Below are 20,000 nucleotides of genomic sequence, written 5' to 3' on the forward strand. Positions count from 1 at the left end.
AGAGAGCGAGAGAGAGAGAGAGAGCGAGAGAGAGCGAGAGAGACAGAGAGAGAGAGCGGAGAGACAGACACACAGAGAGAGCGGGAGAGACAGACACACAGAGAGAGACACAGAAACAGAGAGACAAAGAGAGACACAGAAACAGAGAGACAAAGAGAGACACAGAAACAGAGAGACAAAGAGAGACAAGAGAGACACAGAAACAGAGAGACAGAGACCGAGGGAGACAGAGAGACAGACAGAGAGAGAGAGAGAGAGAGAAACACAGAGAGAGACACAGAAACAGAGAGACAGAGACAGAGAGAGACAGAGGGAGACAGAGGGAGACACAGAGACAGAGGGGGAGAGACACAGAGGGAGACACGGAGGGAGAGAGATGGAGAGAGACAGACACAGAGAGAGCGAGAGAGACACAGAGAGACAGAGAGAGAGAGAGAGCGGGAGAGACAGAGAGAGAGAGAGAGAGAGAGAGAGAGAGAGAGAGAGAGAGAGGAGAAGAGAGAGAGAGAGAGAGAGAGAGAGAGAGAGAGAGAGAGAGAGGGGGGGGGGGGGGTTGGTAACTTCTCTCTCTCCTTTGCCTGTGCCAGTGTGTGAAGGCATGTGTTGAACATGTCGTTCACTGACAACATCTCACCTCATTCCAATATCTCTCCTGCCAGGCACTAGGTTGGAGTGGAGAGTTAATTATTTGAAACCATCCATTGGACTTCAAGAATCTGACATTGTGTGCACCTCTCCAGATGAATTGTGTGAGTGGTAGTGAAGGCTCAATGTGTGTCCTTCACACAGGCATGCAAACGATGAGAGGCTTAACACAAGCACCTGTAAGTGGCGTGGGTAGATATTAGAAACACTGATTAGTCAGAATGAGTGTACCAGGGGGAGTTGAAAGTTGCCATTTCAGTCATAGGGAAAAATCATATCCCTACATACAGTCTGCATCGATTTCTTTTGGAGCCTGTGATGCATTTTATATTTCAGGATATTTTTTTAATGAGATAAGGATCCACAGCGGTGTCTCACTCAGCTGCTCCTTATTGGACGCCTGCACTCAGACACGTGGGGTGAAGCGCTTTGTGTCCTCTTAACTGTTAGCTTTCTTTTAGCCATTAAGATATCAACGCAGGTCCTGGAATTCCCCCCTGTAATTTGGCTTCGGTGTGAAGAGAGATGAGTCGTACTGAAAACCCCCGGTCTTAATGCACGGCTTTCCCTTTTTCGGTGCGGCGTCTCAGAGAAGCCTCTTTCAAAGGACGTCAAGCGTGTGGTTTTTTTTTTTTCGGTTTTTTTTTTTGGTGAGATTTAGAATGACGCACAACAGGACCTGGCAAAGCCTTTCACGGACCTGTGCTTGGGTTCTCTCTGTGGTCTTAAGCATCTTGCACTTAAGCAGGTTATCGGTTTCATGTCTGCAGAGTCTGTGTGCAGGTGCAGGATCGAGTCCCTGCTCTGGCTGTGTGAATTAGCGCCTTAATTGTGAGAATCCGCTCCTTCTCCTTCTTCTTCTCCTTCTCCTTCTCCTTCTTCTTCGGCCTCCATGCTTCCCAGCCGAGTCGACGGGTCTCTTGGCCTGCGTTAAACTCGGCGGGTTTAGGTCTGTTTCTTATGCCCTTACAGTGCCCTGTAGCCCCTAAAGAGTAGCGGATGAAGGTAACTGGTGACTCTTTAAACCTGGAAGTCTCGTTGAAGTAGAGCTATCTTGCTAGAGAGACCTGGGGGGAACCTACAGTGAAGTGTTCCACGAAGAGAAGGATGAAGGTGTGTTTGCAGCCTCAAAAGAGGCATTGTTCTTTGCTCTGTATCTCCCTTAAGTGGTGGTGTTAGTGAAATAAGTAACATAATACCACGTAACACCACAACAAGGAACTTCTCTTCAGGTTTGAAGGCTGAAGATTTGTGCGATAGGAACGTCTCTTTAAAGTCTTTAATAATGCAACAGGCTCACAAGAACTGCAGCAGCTCGTAATGTCTTTGGTTCAGGTGGATTTGGGGCTGGATCACTCGCGCTAGAACATTCCTCGTTGGGTTTTTCTTTTCGCTGTTCAGCTAGGTTTGGACCGCTCCCATTCCTAATGGTGCTCTGTGGACCTGTGTTATCCACCCCCGGGTGGTTCTCTGTGATCCCAAGCATCTCGGAGAGTGTGATCTAAATCTACTGTTGCTCGAGATCACCCGCATGTCCGTCACCCCAGAATGAGAGAAAATACTCGGGTTCTGCCCGATGTTCCAAGGGCAGCTAGCTCTTAGATGCTTTTAGGTGTTTTTAGATTCTCCTTCAGAACACAGGACTGGTAGTGCTGGGGGTGAAAAAATGCATGTAGTTTTTGGGAATTTATGCAAAGACTTGTTTGAACTTGCTGTCTGCAGCAGTGGCACGTTCCCTGTGATTGGCCCAGTCCTGGGGTGTCAAACTGGACCGTGTGTGTGTGTGTGTGTGTGTGTGTGTGTGTGTGTGGTGTGTGTGTGTGTGTGTGTGTGTGTGTGTGTGTGTGTGTGTGTGTGTGTGTGTGTGTGTGTGTGTGTGTGTGTGTGTGTGTGTGTGTGTGTGTGTGTGTGTGTGTGTGTGTGGAGGCAACACATTTTGCATTCATAGTAACATTTGCTTGCAGGCTTGTGGATCTTACACGATGGGACCTGTTTGATCTCCCTGTTGGTGTTTGTGGGAGGCTTGCCTTCTGGTCTCACACTCCAAAGGCAGTGACTTCACAGGCATGTGGGTGGGTGTGTCTGCGCGCGCGTGTCAGTACACATGTGCAGAGGGGTGTGTGCTGCTCATATTGAGCAAACCTGTTTGTTTTGTGTGTGCGAGTGTGTGTGCGTACACGTGTATTGGTTTTGTACCTACCCTGTGTATTGGTGCATTAGGCCTGTCTGTGTATTGTACTGCTTGTTTGTGCGGCATAAAGTATGTAGTGTAGCTGTCATACCTGCACTACTTTTGGGCAGCTGCTGGAGGCTCTATAAATAAATCATGAAGCAGTCGAATCTAGAATAAAGGGACAAGCTGCCAGCCTGTCACTGTATGAGCAACAAAAGCGTCTCTCTCTCTCTCTCTCTCTCTCTCTCTCCTCTCTCTCTCTCTCTCTCTCCCTCCCTCTCTCTCTCTCTCTCTCTCTCTCTCTCTCTCTCTCTCTCTCTCTCTCTCTCTGTCTCTCTCTCTCTCTCTCTCTGTCTCTGTCTCTGTCTCTGTCTCTGTCTCTGTCTCTGTCTCTGTCTCTGTCTCTGTCTCTGTCTCTGTCGCTGCCTCTCGCTGTCTCTCTGTCTCTCTCTCTCTCTGTCTCTCTGACTCTCTGACACACACACACACGCCCCTCTCTTTCTTCCCTCCCTCCTCTTTAATCAGTTTCAAAGAAGCCCAACCCTGCCACTGTTAAGCGGTGAACGGGCGACGTTGGTGGATATGAGGTCGTTATGGTAACTTCAGCGTGCGTTCCAGCCTATGGGCCCCGTGGGCTGCTTTACAGGGGTTCTGGCCTATTGGGCCCGTCACAGTAACAAGGGAGAACCAATCGAGTCCTGTCTGTGCTGTCCATAGTTGGTAGCTGTCGATCCTTTCAAATTGTTCGAATTTTTAAAGATTGTTTGTACAAGAAGATTGCTTGTGTAACGTTCATCTGCTCAGCAGCAGATATGAGGGTAGTGATCAGTGTCAGTCTTGGGGAAGAACTGCTCGCAGGGTGCGTGTGCCGATCCAGTCTGTGCTGTGCCGGGCGTGGGCCGGGTGGGCCCCCACTTGACTGAGGCCTGTTCCCTTGGGTGAACATGAACAGAGCCCAGGACTGGTTCTGCCTTCCTGCTGTACCAGGATCAGTTCGGTGAAAAGCCTGACCTCCAGGCCTCCGACAGGTGGCGGAGGGTGAAGGCGTTGGCCCTAGATGGACGGGTCTTGCGGGTGGGCCTAGGTTCAGGAGGGATGTGGGCAGGGCTGGGGCAGGGCCTGCGGCACAGGGAGGGGCTGGGCCCGCGGGGAAGGCGGGTCTGTCTGTCGCTCTTCCGTTGCTCCAGAGGAGCGGCGTGGCTGTGATTACCTCCAGCTGAAGCTCTGCCCGCAGGAATGCAGGGCAGCTGCAGTCAGAAACCGCACGGCCCTGGGGAGCGTGCGCTGGGGAGCGTGCGCCGGGCGAGGACTTCATTCGCTTTTTCCTGCTGTCCCTCTCCCGTCGTTCGTGCTGCGGGGTGGGCACCTCGCATTTAAAATGGCGGCGGCCAAAAAAAGGGCCTCGGAACCCCCCTGCCCTGCCTTGGGAAAGTTGTGGAGGTGAAGGCGCGCTGGTCCACTTGCCGTGTTTAAGGTCAACTGGAAGTGAAACGCGACCGCTGCACGCAAGACACATAAGGGTGCGTGCGTGCGTGCCTGTGTGTGCGTGTGCGTGCGTGTGTGGTGGGGCTGTTTTTAACTCATGAGGTCAGCGCAGCGATGTGTTGATTTTTGAGCCTTCACCACTGTCCACCTGTTGCACGGTACAGCAATTTACCATTAGTTTCAGTGTTGTCCCTAAAGCACCATTTGACACTTGAATTTTGTTTTGGTCATTAAATGGGATTTGGGCATTTATCCTAATCAAATGTATGTTTTCGTGTCCGCGTTTGGCCTTGGCTGGCGCAGGATTCAGCCCCAGCTCAGGCTAAATAGCTCTGCGGGAAACTCTGAACATGCAGGCTTTTGTATCCCTCATTAGCCAGACTGGGAGTCTTGCATTGTGATTAGCACCGTGCAAGTGTTGGATAATTGGCTTCAGCATCGTCAGACTTAAGGAGGAAGCCACTCAAGTTTTCTCGGCTGGGGTTAGTTGACTCTTTTCAGGTTAATCAGCCAGCGTATAGTATGCCCTCCCTCTATCTCTTATCTTATTTTATCGGTGCAGTACCTTGTTTCAAGCGCAGTGTTCGCTGTAATCCTAAGCCCTCCCATCCCCGGAGTGCATCTGTGTGACACGTGAAGTGCAGGATTCTGACGTGAGCGTTTATTCTGACATGAGCGTTTATTCCGACGGGCTCAGCGTTTATCGGAGCAATTGAGTGAAGCGAGAGACGGGCACGGAGCTTTACGTAGAACGTCTGAACAGCTGTATTTATTTTAATTTGCTTTGAGCTTCCCCCACTGAAGGCAAATTTGCTTGCATGTTTTTCTTTTTGAGGGTGGGTATTTTTAGTGCCGTGACAAATTGAATTCGGCAGAAAAGTGGCAAATGCACCAGCGGTGGAAATGAAATACCTGTAGGAGGGGGCTGGCAGGCTGCAGTGCATTAATCAGATCCGTAGCAATCTTTTTCCACCAGATGAAAGGAGGAAAGGGACTCTCTCCACCGGTGAGGCGTACTTTGGCGCAAACACAGGACAGGTCCCAAGTCGACTGCCTCCTCTACCCTCCCACCACCCACCCCACACCCCCCGCCCCCTCTCACCCCAAACAAAATGCCCTGAGACACAGGTCTGTGAGGGTCTCTTCCAGCCTGCACTTAAATGACTTTAATGTGCGATTGTGATTGGAGCTCTGGTCAGCACCTGCGCGCCTGTGCTTGTGGGGTTCTGCGGAAGCCTCTGGGACAGGTTGAGGTATGCAGGCAGAGCGTGGCCTAATTTAGCAGTCTGAGACTCCGGTCCTGCAGCCACACAGGTGTGGCCAGTGTGCATGTGCGGGTGTGCACGTGTGGCCAGTGTGCATGTGCGGGTGTGCACGTGTGGCCATGCACGTGTGCACGCTTTTGTAGGCATATATTGGCCAGCTATAGTAATTGTATAGTAATTGTAGTCACATTTGCAGTCATCTGGTGGGCTACATTACATTACATTACATTATTGGCATTTGGCAGACGCTCTTATCCAGAGCGACGTACAGTCGATAAGACTAAGCAAGAGACAATCCTCCCCTGGAGCAATGCAGGGTTAAGGGCCTTGCTCAAGGGCCCAACGGCTGTGCGGATCTTATTGTGGCTACACCGGGGATCGAACCGCCGACCTTGCATGTCCCAGTCATGTACCTTAACCACTATGCTACAGGCTGCCCCGGGCTAAGGCATAGTGAAAGGTAGTTTCTCATATGGGGGTGAGCAAGTGGATGGTATGGTAGTTTGCAACAAGTGGATTAGTATACTAGTAGTTGGAAGGTATGTTTGTTATGGGGGCTGGTAAAGTGTTTGGTAGGTAGTTTGCAAAAGGGGGTTAGCACAGTGGTTCAGTGGAAGGTAGTTTGGTATGGCGTCTAGTGCGGTGGTTGCATGGAGGGTCATTTGGCTTGGGGGTTAATATCGTGCTTGAGTGGAAGGTAGTTTGGTGTGGGGGTTTGTATGGTGAAAGGTAGTATTCTATGGGGATTAATGCGGTGGCTGAATGGAAAATACCAATATACACTCATGATCACTTTATTAGGAACATTTTTACTTTATTACACTTATTCATGTGATTATCTAATCAGCCAATTGTGTGGCAGCAGTGCAATGCATTCAATCATGTAGATACGGGTCAGGAGCTTCAGTTAATGTTCACATCAACCATCAGAATGGGGAAAAAATGTAATCTAAGTGACTTTGACCATGGAATGATTGTTGGTGGCAGACAGGGTGGTTTGAGTATCTCAGAAGCTGCTGATCTCCTGGGAATTTTATGCATACTAGTCTCTAAAGTTTGCAAAGAAACGGACTGGCCAGACTGGTCATAGCTTACAGGAAGGTGACATTATGCACCTGACATGAAGCTACCAAGTGTTCTGACATTAGCACGGCTTATGATATTGTACATTTAGAAAGCATTTGATTAGGTACCGCATGACAAACTCATTAGGGACTTTAAGCAACTGCAGACTTTGGAACAGCTACAGTGACCGGAAATAGATCTGTTTTGACACTGTTGCCATCAAATCCATAGCTGTCGCTAAGCAAAGCGCTTTGAACAGCTGACCGTCCCTGTAGACACTGGAGTACTACAGTAGTTAACTAGCTCGCTAGTTACCATTAGCATTAATTAACCTTATAATTACGTTATACGCTTATTTGTTAACGTTAAGTTACCCGTTACACAGTCAGTTTGATGCTAGCTAGCAAAGTTGAGTTAACGTTTGTTAGCTAGCTAACGTTAGCCTATGGGAAACTTTTCACTAGTTTCACTAGAATTAACTAACAATGTACATATGAACTGTAAAATTATATAAACGTATAGCTAGATTAAATGTGACCTACTGTGAATGCTTGTTTCTGCCCCCACCACTGGCACAGCTGTTGTCTCGAGGAGCAGACAGAGCAGATGACATAGCTTCAGAAAAATGGGAAAATCTTAACATTAGCCGCAGGCACTTGGGTCGGAAAACGCAAGCATTGCTGGGCCGAATGGCCTGTTCCTGCCATTATTTTATATCATGTTGTATTATGTTATGAATGATCTGTGGGGTCGTTCAGTGGCAGGTAGCGCTACCACGCTATAACGCAATAGTAAACTGTGGTGGTGTGGTTGCTATTGTTGTGTTTAGTGTAGTACCGAGAAGCTTGCCACGGGGGTTATTATAGTAATTGAGTGGCCGGTGCCAGAGTAGTGGGGAGATTGCTGTAGTCGTCCATCGAAAGGGTACGAAGCGGCAGGCAGTTTGGTTGTGGAAACGGACTGCCATCACGTATACATTTACAATTATACATCCAGGGTTTACTGGTCGGCCGCAGGGGCCATTCTTTCCCAGAACAATACCTCGGCTCCCAGACGCTGAGCACATAATTCTAGCGTGTAGCCATGTGTTTCTTTTCTGCGGCTAGCGCTAAGCTCACCCCTTCTATGCAGCAGAAGGCGCAGCCAGAAGGCTGGCTGCGTGTTTGTAAAAACTCTTTGGCGGAGGAGGGGGGGGGGGTTGGGAGGGACGGGGGGGGTGGGGTGGGACCGCGTGTGACTCTTTGGGGGCCGTTCGCCCGTCTGAAGCCTTTTGTTGGCTTTAATCAGCCAGAGCTGGTGGTTACAGGCCACAGGGGTGAGCTGCCTTTGATCTGCACAGCGGGGTTCAGCCCAGTTGCTTACAGTTTTTTCTTTAAATTTGGTTAATGTGGGAAGTGAGTGAGAAACGAGGGCTCCCAAAAAGGTGACCCCCCCCCCCCCCCCAGCCCATCCCCCCTCCATCCATCGCTCGCCCTTCCTTCCTCCAGCAGCTGTTGCTTGGCTGTGTGATGTCGTTGATGATGTCACATCCCTGGCATCTGCTCCAACTGGGTCTGAAAAGAGGTGTTACAAGGGCACATCATTTCTAAGGTGAATTTGTTGTTTGCTCGTGAGTGCATCGTTGAGGCAAATTAGTCCATAAATGCTGAATGTTGTTTTTTTTTTTTTTTTTTTTTTTTTTTTTTGGTAATGTCTCATGACTTTCATTGTACTGCTGTGGAAAGAAAAAAAAATATTTTTTGGTTTTAAACACCGGAAATCCCTGTCAGCAATATCCATATCTTTGGTATCTTGCATATTTCAGCTTTCTTAGTTAAGGTACAAAAAAAAACAATGATGTGACTGACTGCATTGATGGAATGAAGGCCATTGAACTTTGCATGCATATAGATGGGAATATTTTATTCGCTAGTATGCTTATTCAGTGTCATTCAAGAATATAAATCCTCATTAATTCCAGTGCTTTCACATTCTCCAAACACCTCAGAATATAGAAAATGCAAAAACAAAAAGAAATTATCTCTTTAGGGCACTGTGAAGAAACCAAAGTTTCACTTATTCTCGGTTAAAATGAAGCCGTAGGCGTAGCAAGCGACAGAAAAAAATAAAGGATAACATTTACTCGTTCTGTCGCTGAACCCCGTGCAAGGGCTCTTCACTGAGAACTTTGGGGGAGGAAAAAAATAATAAAAAAGTATGTCAGGTGGAGGATTGCGATCTTAAAGCGCTTGAGCTCCGAGAAGCCCACTCGATACTTGCGCTACAGACCCAAGGACAAAGGCGATCAAACGAGCCCGAGAAGCCCCTTCGGCGGCGGCGCCGTGTCCTCTGGCGGCTTCGCGAGGATCTCGGCGGGGTTCCTGAGCGAGCGGGGGTCTCGTCAGGCCGCCGGGCGAGAGCTCGTGGAGGCAGAGAGGGAGGCTTGCGTGCTGCTCTGCGCCCTGCTCTCTCTCTCTTCGAGCTGCAGGTGTGAGGTAGGCCAGCTCTCCACCGCAGGTCTGGCTCCTCTCTACCCGTTTGGGCCGCTGGCTGGCCGGTTTGCGCTCGGAACTGCGGTAGGAAGGGGTTTGGAAAACAGTTCTGTCTTTGAGGGTAAAAGATTTTCTCTATCCGCTCTGTGTGTGTGTGTGTGATAAACGACGGAAGGAAACGTGATGCCATGATTCAAAAACAAAGGTTGTTGCTAGTTTGTTGCTCTGGATAAGAGCGTCTGACAAATGCCAATAATGTAATGTAATGTTTTGTAAAAAAAAAAAAAAAAAAAAATGGAGTTTCCCTCAGTGTATTGATGAGTATTTAGCTTGAACAACCAACAGTAACATAGATCTTATTTGGGAAATGTATGGCCTTTTCATCACCAGATGAACGGACAGGGAAACCCCAAAATTACCTGGCTATTTTATTCCGTTAAAACCCGACAAAATCCCAACAAAAACATGATATGAAACGAGACCACAAAATGCTCATCAGGGGAAAAACCAGGCAAGGAGGTCCAACAAACGAAATGATAAACCAAGCCAAACATTGAGCCTTCCAGCCTGTCTTACCCAAAGCCGTCTCTATTCGGTCCCAGGAATGCCTCTCTGGGTCTGAGAACCAGGCCTCTGGTGCAGCTCCATAACGAGGTGATTGGCCACAGTTACAGTGATTGCAATGAATAACAGCTGTGGCCAGTCACCTGCGATCATATCACCTGCCCCGACTCCAGTGCTGAAGTTGGCTGGTGCTCTTTGGCAGGAAAGATGCACTGGAGACTCGTACGTGGATAACCGGTAAGCTCTGTAATGCAGTGGCTGTGATGAGAGAGCACACTACTGGGGCCCCAGTACTAGTCTTTGGCCCTTTCACCAGCAGTATAGTCTGGAATCTCATCCTGGACATGTCATTGACTGTAGAGTGCCAAGATGTAACGCACAGTGCCAAAGCTTTGCTCAGTGGTGGAAGGGTTTTCGTTTGGTAGTGTGTTCCTTTCCTTACTATGCATATCCTCGTCTCCCAATGCCAGTTTTCTTGCGTTACATTACATTAATGGCATTTTGCCGATGCTCTTATCCAGGGTGACGTACAGTTGATTAGACTAATCAGGAGACAGTCCTCCCCTGGAGCAATGCAGGGTTAAGAGCCTTGCTCAAGGGCCCAAAGGCTGTGCGGATATTATTGTGGCTACCTTGGGGATCGAACCACCGACCTTGTGTGTCCCAGTCACGCACCATAACCACTACACTACAGGCCGCCCACCGGATGAATGTAGGTATGTTATAGGGACATGGGTCCCAAGGAATGGAAGATGGTACCGTTGATGGGGGGGAAAATGAAAGAAAGTGAATTCACTGAACGTGCCGCAGCCGTACACGCCGGCGCGGTGAAATGCGTTTAAAAGTAGCGGTGACTGTGGAATATGGGCGCGCGTGTGGAACACGGCGGTGCTTTCCGCTTCGCGCGCGCGGCTCGTCGACACCAGCGAGAGCCGCGCTGTGGTTTCGTGACCTAGACTTCTTGAGACTCGCTGCGCCCGCCCGCCCGCCCACACTGGGGACAGGAAGTGCAGTGAGTGATGCGTGTGGTCAGGTGACCCCAGTGGCATTGTTGTCTAGCAGTGCAGCGCTAAACATTAGCGGCCTGTAGCGTAGCGGTGGTTCGATCCCCGCAATAAGATCCGCACAGCCGTTGGGCCCTTGAGCAAAGGCCCTTGACCCAGCATTGCTCCAGGGGAGGATTGTCTCCTGCTTCGTCTAATCAACTGCAAGTCGCTTTGGATAAAAGGTTAGCCAGATGCCTTGTAATCACTGGCGGGTGTTCAGTGATCAAGCTTGTGTTTTCAACTTTGGGTGTGTAGCGTATTCAGTCCTGTTGATGTTGGTGGGGCGGGGGGTCGGGGGGCGGAGGAGAACTCGGAGCCACGAAAGAGTCAAAGAAAAAATGATTTGTCATGGGGAGCTTATGCCTGACCAAAACCCCGAGCTGAATTTAAACTGGCAGTGCCTGTATGCAGGCAGACAAACCCGAGTGAGCTGTCCAACACCGCTTCTAATCTCTCGCTCCAAATGACTTTTTAATCTTCCAGGGAAAATTCCCCCCTCAGAAAAAAAAAAAACAAAGAAAAGAAAAAAAATTCTCCCTTTATGTGTCAGTCCTTAGCACATTACCACACCCCGTTAGGAGCTGTAGCCCGGGCGATTTAGACACGAGTCGACAAAGTCCCGTCGCAAGTGCGAGAGGGGGGGGCGGATCGGCGATCAAAAAAAAAAAAAAAAAACGGCAATGAAAGTGGCTGTGACCGCGGGGTCCTACTGCTCCGGTCATTCGCACGGCTCTTCCATTCCTGAAGGGCCGTTTGGTTCACCACAACACCCCCCCCCGGCCCCGGATCATGTCAGGATTTTATTGTGGAGAAAAGATGTGGGTGAGTCAGAGGGTGTGCGCGAGCTAGGCCAGTCTCCCCCCCCTAACCACCGCAGGGGGATTCGGCCGCCCGCTGTTCTGACTGAGCGTTTTCTGGCATGAGGTGAGTCACCCTGGCCCGAGAATCCAAACCCCATCTGCAACTGCCGTTAGACCCAAGAAAAAAAAAAAAATCAAAGGCCCAGATTCTCAGACGCTTTCTTTCGCGGTCACGTTGTCTTTATTTTCCCTCTTTTCGCGGTTTGCCTGCTTTGAGTCAAATATGTTATGCAGCATTGATGTTCCATCTTGGTGTTTTCTTTTGTTTTTTTCTTCCCCCTGTTTGGCGTTCCCGTAGGAGGAGCCGTTCTGCGGATTCAGGACGCAGGTCGGAAACAGAAGATCACAGAGCGCCACCAGGCCCACCGCAGGTACGATCCCCACCCTCTCGCTCTGGAAATCCACCCGGGCCGATTGATTACAGATCCCGTCTGCTTAAGAGCCTTCATGAAGCTTCGTAAAAAGCTGCGGCGCGCCCATCGGGGACTGGGAACTGAGTGGGAGGTGTTTTAAGCACTTTCTCTCTTTGTGTATCTGATTACTTAACAGCCTTTCCGAAAAGTGTTTGGGAAAACAATTCGTTGGTATGTTTATGTTTTTCTTCTTTTTTTTTTTTTCCCAGCCAAGTCTGCACAGGAGAAGAAGCCCAGGGGCCGCCCGCCCCGGGCGCTAACGGCACAGAGGGGTCCCTCCGCCCCACCCGCCACCTCCGCCTATGGCAAGCCCGAGGGCGGAGGCCCGCCCCCGGAGAAGGTCAAGAGGCCCCCCGGGAGGCCCCCGGGGTCCGGGGACAAGAGGAGAGGCCGTCCCCCGGCCTCGGCCAGTCAGAGGAGCCAGGGGGCGGCGGAGGGCAAGGACGCCGCGGAGCAGTCGGGGACAGGCGAGGAGGAGAAGGGCCGGAAGGTGGCTCGGCGGACCCCCCTGGGGTCGGTGCAGCAACAGACGCAAGGCTGGACCAAGGGCCCCCGGGGGCCCCGCGTGGGCCGTGTCTCCAGCATCTCCAAAGCCAAGCGCCTGCGCTCGGTGAAGCTCAAGTCCCAGCTCAAAGCGGCCGCGGCGGCGGCGGTGGCGGCCGCCAGCGTGAAGAAGGGCGTCCCGGGCCCCGCGGGGCAGAGACGGAGGCGGGGCCGCCCCCCTTCGGTGGAGCGGCTCAAAGCGGAGGCCGCCGCCGCCGCCGCTGCTGCTGCCGCCGCCAGCCAGGCCTCCACCGCCTCGGCGGCCCAGCTGCCCGTCGGCGAAAGAAAGCGGAAGGCCTTCAGACTGCGGCGGGATCGAGAGCCCGCCCCCGCGGGCGCGCACGAGCTCCAGGCCTCCCTCGCTCCGGACGCCCGGACGCCCCCGTCCGCCGCTGCTCCCGAGGCCGCGTCCGTGCGGCCGAACCGGCCGGTGGGCGTGAGGCAGAGCCCGCGGCGCGTCAAGCCCGTGCGCGTGGTCCCGCCCTCCAAGCGCACCGACGCCACCATCGCCAAGCAGCTGCTGCAGCGTGCCAAGAAGGGGGCGCAGAAGAAGCTGCTGGAGAAGGAGGGGTCGTCGGGGGCGGGCGCGGCGGGCGTGCCGACCGGCCCGGGCGGGGAGGCGGCCGGCCGGCGGAGGAGACGGACGCAGCTGAAGAACATCCGGCAGTTCATCATGCCGGTGGTGAGCACGGTCTCCCTGCGCATCATCAAGACGCCCAAGCGCTTCATCGAGGACGAGGCCAGCTTCGGGTCGCCCCCGCCCCACCTCAAGATGCCCCGGCTGGAGGCGGCCCCCTCCGCCTCGGCCTCGCAGCCCTCCGCTGTCCCTTCCTCCGGCCTGGCCGCGCCCGTTCCCCCCGGGGCGTCCGTCTCCGCGGGCCCCGCGGCGCCCCCGGGCACCCCTCCCCTGCCCCCTCCCGCGGCCGCCAGCGCCCCGCCCGCCCCCGGCCTGCTGCACGCCGGCAGCTGCAACAACAGCACCAGCAACGGGCGCTTCAGCAGCAGCGCGGCGTCCTGCGGCTCCAGCGCGCCCTCGCAGCACTCCTCCCAGCTGTCCTCCGGGGACTCCTCCCGCTCCTCCAGCCCCAGCCTGGACTCCTCCTGCGACTCGCAGGCGTCCGAGCGCACGCCGGCCGCGTCCGACGAGCCCGACGCCTCGCCGTCGTCCCGGGGCGAGCACGAGGCCGGGCTGCTCCTGGCCTCGCGCCCCCCGTCGCCCCCCTCCGAGCCCGAGCACGCCCCGCTGATGGAGCGCGGCAGGAGGGGGAGACGCGGCCAGGGCGCTGCCCGCGGCGGGATGCTCGACGGGCGGAAGAAGTCGGTGATCAGCCCCGGGGTGCTGCTGACGTCCTCCTCCCGGGCGGGGTCCCAGCAGGCCTCTTCCACGGCGTCCTCCTCTTCCTCGCCCCCTCCGCCCCCTCTCCTGGCGCCCCCGCAGCCTGCCCCTTCCTCCGCCTCCGCCATCAGCGAGCACCACCCCCACTCGGCCTGGATCATCCCGCCGCACCCCATTGCCCCCTTCATCCCCGCCCCCGTGCTGTCGCCCCTGCAGGAGAAGCGCGCCTCCATCCTGCGGGAGCCCACCTTCCGCTGGACCTCCGCGTCCCGCTCCGAGCAGCGCTGCTTCTCCTCCGCCAAGTACGCCAAGGAGGGCCTGATCCGCAAGCCCGTCTTCGACAACTTCCGCCCGCCGCCGCTCACCGCCGAGGACGTGGGCCTGCTGCCCCCGAGCACGGGCGCCGGACCGGGCGGAGGCGGCGCTCCCGCGGGGTTCCCCAACCAGGGCGGAGGTTCCGGGGCGGGCACCCGGCTGTTCTCGCCTCTCCACCCCCACCCCCACCCCCACCCGCACCCGCATCCCCACCCACACCCCCACCGCATGCCGTCGTCCCGGTTCGAGACGCCCCTCCACAAGCGCAGCCCCCTGCTCCGGGCGCCCCAGTTCACCCCCAGCGAGGCGCACTCTCGCATCTTTGAGTCGGTCACCATGGCGTCGCCGGCGGCCAGCTCGGGCTCCGTCTCCTCCCTGCACTCTGCGGCCGCCGCGGGCGTCAGGGCGGGGCGGCGCAGCGGCAGGAGGCGCCGGGGGTTCGGCACCCTGCGGGGCCACCCGAGGTCCCCCTCGCACTCCATGACCACCCGGAGCAGCCAGGTGGGCAAGCCCCCCTCCGAACTCTCCCCCCTGTCGGCTCACGCCTCCGCCGGCTCCAGCCCGCTGCCGGGCGTGGCGGTCAGTGCCTTAACTCCCACCTTCAGCACCTTCCCGCCTGGATCTCTGGGCTTCCCGCCGGAGGGCCCCGGGGACTCGTACCCGCCCGGCGCTGTCGGCCGGAGGGCCGCGGCCGGCCTGGGCGTGGCCGGAGACTCCTCCTCTTCCTCCTCCCCGCTCTTCCCCCTCTTCAGTGCCGGAGCCGGGCGGGAGAGGTCCTCATCCGCCTCCAGAGACGCCGTTCCCCGGGAGAGGGACCGAGACCTGGAGAGAGCGAAAGAACGTGAGAAGGAGAACAAGAAGGAGGGTCGGAAAGAGAGGGAGCGGAGAGGGAAGGGCGCCGCCGTGGAGGGCGTCTCTGGAGCGGCGCCCGGACTCTTGGACGGGAAGGAGGGCGTGGACTCCCTGCCGCCCGTCGCCCCAAAAAAGACCCCGGGCAGGAAGAAGTCCCTGTCCATCGATGCGGGCGCGGAGGTTACCCCCACGCCTGCACCCGTGGATGGGACGGTCCTCCAGGGACCCGCCACCGGTGCCACGCCCAAAGGTCGCCCTGCCAAAAAAGGTCGGCTGGCGGACAGGGGCCAGGAGGCGGAGACCCCGGACAAGGAGAGGGAGAGGGAGAAGGAGCGGGCCGGCGGCCTCTCTCCCCAGTCCAGGCAGGAGGGGCTCCAGAGGAGGCCGTCCCCCGTGGCCTCACTGGGCTCCATGCTGGCCCAGGCCGAGAAGCAGCAGGTCGCCGACAAACGGGTGGCGGGGCTGCTGAAGAAGGCAAAGGACCAGCTCTTCAAGATCGAGAGGAACAAGTCCCTAAAGAGCACAGAGCAGCCCAAAGTGCAGGTTCGTACCTCCCTTTCTTTAAGAGGACTGCTTGTTTGATTACCTCCATGGGTGATTCAGACATTTTACCTTCTAGTGTGGTGCATAATTTGAACTGTTCAAATGGGAATTGCTGTGAAATGTAAAAATTGGGGCCGGTCACCCTAAAATTCAAGTGTGTTTCCACTAAACTGGAGTAGTGTGTGTCCATGTAGATTGTTTCGATTGTTTTGGTGGTTTGAGTATCTCAGAAACTGCTGATCTCCTGGGATTTTCAAGCACAACTAGTGGTTGCAGAGAATGGTGGGAAAAACTCAAAACATCTAGTTAGCAGGAGTTCCACAAAGCTTGTTCATGTCAAACCTCTTAAGTGGGTAGGCTACAGCAGCAGAAGGCTTGAGTCAAAAAATACCTTATGAAGTACTCACTGACTTGTGCATAGAATCCATAATTGGAGGTCGTGCCGTAAGGTTGTAATTATATGGGAGCCGAGGTCATGAGTTTGAGGAAATGGCCGTAGTGCAGACTGGAGCAGATTTACTGGAAAACCGTCATTCTTCAGTATGTTTCCTGGCAGCAGCAGCTCTCTGAGTCAGTGCTGGGGGGGGGGTTGTACTTGGACTGGGTGTCGCACAGTCATACAGAAAAAGGACCATTCTGAAAGGTCTAGCTCTGTCAAACTGAAACATAGTGGTGGAATGAGTCGTTTTACATGATAGGATGTAAGAAATGCATCCTTTTTAGACACTTCCCCCCCTCTATGTAACACTACTTAGTACATAGCAGTGCTCTAAGTTGCATCTTGTAAAAAAAAAAAAAAAAACCTGGCATGGCAGAAACTGACTGTTGATATACCAATGTGCTTACCAACCACTGTGTATCAGTACTGTTTATTTGACTTTGTTTAGCAACAGGACTGTAATATAATATAGCTCACCCCTTGGGACATTTTTGCTGTTAGATCCCCTGGTTAAAGTTTGGGGGGGGGATTTGCTGGGCACAGTTCTGAACTTTTTTGTTTGTTTGTTTGTTTGTTTGTTTGTTTGTGGGGGTGGGGCAGGGCCAGGAGGGCAGTGGTGCGGAGGGCGTGGCCAGGGGCCCGCGCATCAAGCACGTGTGCCGTCGAGCCGCTGTGGCCTTGGGACGCAACAGGGCTGTTTTCCCAGACGACATGCCCACCCTCAGTGCCTTGCCCTGGGAGGAGAGGGAGAAGATCCTGTCTTCCATGGGGAATGACGGTGAGAGGGAGAGGGGGAGAGAGAGAGAGAGGGAACATTACTCGTCCTTTACTGGGCCGCCGTTACCTAAACTTTACACTTTACGCAACGTATCTGAATTTTTTTACACCTTACTGACCTAACAGTACCTGAGCCGTTGCACTTAACATCTGTGATCCAGCCGAGCGATATTCGGATTGTGATCGCGATCGCGATATTCGGAGTGGATTTCCCGATGCATTGTCGGCGACGTGCTGATTTAAAGCCGCTGTAGAATTTTGCTTTGGAGAGCAACTTGGTTCACACTAGAGATTGACAGGGTCTCATGGCTCTCATCCATTATGTGGTCATGAAGCCTCACGCTCTCTTAACGAGAGTCATGGGATGTTTATCGAGCAGTTTGTCAATGCGAATGCATCCTCGTCCTTCAAAGGTACAATAGGTCAAATCGTTGTGTTAAAACATTGTTACAAGACCATTGTAAATCCCTTCCTATCATTGAAAAAGGCTCACCGACATGTTGACTCACCTGTGTTTATAGGGTTATAATTCGGGTTTCAAAATATGCAGTTGATGGACACACGCACACGCACACGCACGCACGCACGCACATACACACGCACACACACACACATACACACACACACACGCACACCTTTCTCATTTTCTTGGCACTGCCTAACTGGCATTGTACAGTTAAACATTGTGTAGCTGTACAATAACGAAAGCTCATTGGTTGAAAATCGGCTCTAATTGCCGCAACCAATCGCGTTTCAACGCCAGCGCGTTCACAGAGAAGGGGGAGGGACAGACAGTGTTGTGGTTCGAGCGCGGTTATTGCTGCGGCTCCTCTCTGCACCGTTAGGAGTCCTGAATGACCCTGTCGTTGCCCTTTTGACACAGACAAGTCGTCCGTTGCGGGTTCCGAGGAGGCGGAGCCCTCCGCCCCGCCCATCAAGCCCATCAAGCCAATCACGCGACACCGCGCGCTGCAGGAGCCCCCGGCCAGGAAGGGCCGCCGGTCCCGACGCTGTGGCCAGTGCCCCGGCTGCCAGGTCCCGGAGGACTGCGGCGTGTGCACCAACTGCCTGGACAAGCCCAAATTCGGGGGGCGCAATATCAAGAAGCAGTGCTGCAAGTGAGTGAGAACAGTGTGCTGCCCCTCAGAGTGATATGGAGCAGAGTGAGAGAGCGCAGAGTGAGAGAGCGCAGAGTGGGAGGGAGCGCAGAGTGGGAGGGAGCGCAGAGTGGGAGGGAGCGCAGAGTGGGAGGGAGCGCAGAGTGGGAGGGAGCGCAGAGTGGGAGGGAGCGCAGAGTGAGAGGGAGCGCAGAGTGAGAGGGAGCGCAGAGTGAGAGGGAGCGCAGAGTGAGAGCTCTGTGCCTTTGGGTTTGTTTTTTGGTCGAGGATTTTCCTCCTCTCTGAAGTATTTAAATGCATATACCTCCCTGGAATATTCAAATAGACCAGAGGATCCTGTTTAGAGTGTAGTCTGCAGAATTTTTGTTTGCTGTGAACTGCAGAATTTCGTTGGGAGCTTTAACCGAAGCTTTTACAGTGGGCTCATTAAAAAACGATTTTTCTTTATTATTTTTTTGCCTCACAGAGTCCGGAAGTGCCAGAACCTGCAGTGGATGCCCTCAAAGGCGTTTCTCCAGAAACAAGCAGAAGGTGAGGCGTTTCCCCCGACCCCGTTTCCCCTGACCCCGGCAACGAGGGCCGTATCCGTTTCTGGTTTTCATGCCCAACCGCTGGCCTTAATTATTTAATTGGCTCTAACATTTATGCCATCCTGACATTTTAGCTACATTTCTTGGTGAATGCATGAATGCCAGTCAAAGACTGTTCTTGTGTCCCTGTATGATACGGTTTTACTGTGATCGAATCTCAGTGAACTAGTGTTGGTGTATCCGGCCAGTGAGCTCATTTAGCCAGAGTAATCGGCTAAATTGCCATGATTGCCATTGCCATGATTTTCCCCTGCTGTCCTCTCGCGTGCAGCTAAGAAAGCCAAGAGGAGGAGAATGGGAGAAAAAAAGGAGGCGCACCACTCGGCCAAGAGCCAGCCCGCCGAGGGAGACCCGAAGCCGGCCCCGCCCCCGCAGAGGGAGGAGCCTGTTCGCAAGAAGAGTGAAACCCCGCCCCCGAAGCACAACGAGGAGAAGCAGAAGCCGTCTCCCCCGGCGACCAGCCCCGCCCCAAAGGACCCCCCGGTGGCCCCGAGCTCCGCCCCGGGGCAGGAGCCCAAGCAGCCCCCGGCGGCCCCCGGCGCCGCGTCCCGGAAGGAGCGCAAGGCGTCGCAGCCCGCCCCGTCTCCGCCCCACCCCGCCCCCGCCCCGGCCACGCCCGCCGGCCAGCCCACTCCGCCGCAGAACCCGCAGAGCCAGGCGCCCCCAAAAAAGGAGGCGGTCTCGACCCACCCCCCCGCCCCCGAGTCCAAGACGAAGCCCCAGCAGAAGGGCGTGGCCACGCTCGGGGCAGACACAGGTGAGGGCTGGTCGTGTTTACACACTTTTTGAGGTGTATTTAAAGTTTGGCCCAAGTGGGGTCTTGGGCTTCAGGTACCGGAAATACCGTCAGTGTGAGCTTTGCCATGATTTTCAATGGGCTTAGATTGAGACCCTGGATTTCTGCAGTGATTATGATGATGGGCATGTGGGTTTGTGGATGTGGGTTTGTATGTGTGGGTGTGTGTTTGGGTTAATGTTTATGGGTTTGCATTTTTGTTTGTTCTGAGTCTGTGTGTGTTTTGTGTGTGTTTGTGTGTGTTTGTGTGTGTGTTTGTGTGTGTGTGTGTGTGTGTGTGCGCGTGCGCGCGCTCTTATATTCATGTTTGTGGATGTGTGTGGTCTTTCAGCCATAGAAGCCAAACAGAAGAAACTGGCTCCTCGGTGTGCACTGGCCCCTAAACAGAAACCCAAAGAAAAGGTAAGCCCCGTAGCACTTTGTGTCTTCACCTTTCGCCCAGGGTAGAGTCTGCTTTCAACACTGGGGAGAAAGGAGCTCTGTCTCCTATCTCCTATCGGACTGGTGTCCTGTTGCTGTGAACTCCGGTCTCCTCACCATACCTGTCTTTATTTCATTTTGTTTCATCATCTTTCCCTCTGTCTTTTCTTGTCCCATTTCTTCTGCCTCCCTTCCTTTACCTCATCCTTTTCCCTCCATCTCCATCGCGCTCCACTTTCCTCTTTTCCCCCCCCTCCTTCTTTCACTCCCGCCTCCCTGCTGGT

At 54.1% G+C, this 20,000-nt stretch overlaps 1 protein-coding gene across 1 annotated transcript in view; it reads left to right on the top strand.

The window, feature by feature from the left end:
* The window catches only part of LOC133132198 (histone-lysine N-methyltransferase 2A-like), a 63,906-nt gene that overhangs the window by 10,820 nt on the left and 33,086 nt on the right, over nt 1-20,000 (top strand). Inside the window, exons 2-8 of the mRNA XM_061247482.1 lie at nt 11,873-11,945; nt 12,197-15,576; nt 16,616-16,793; nt 17,676-17,910; nt 18,377-18,441; nt 18,772-19,257; nt 19,628-19,698. Coding sequence (XP_061103466.1) covers nt 11,873-11,945; nt 12,197-15,576; nt 16,616-16,793; nt 17,676-17,910; nt 18,377-18,441; nt 18,772-19,257; nt 19,628-19,698 — 4,488 coding nt within the window. The remainder of the gene's footprint in view (nt 1-11,872; nt 11,946-12,196; nt 15,577-16,615; nt 16,794-17,675; nt 17,911-18,376; nt 18,442-18,771; nt 19,258-19,627; nt 19,699-20,000) is intronic.

This window comes from Conger conger, chromosome 7 (assembly GCF_963514075.1).
Source record: "Conger conger chromosome 7, fConCon1.1, whole genome shotgun sequence".
NCBI lineage: Eukaryota > Metazoa > Chordata > Actinopteri > Anguilliformes > Congridae > Conger > Conger conger.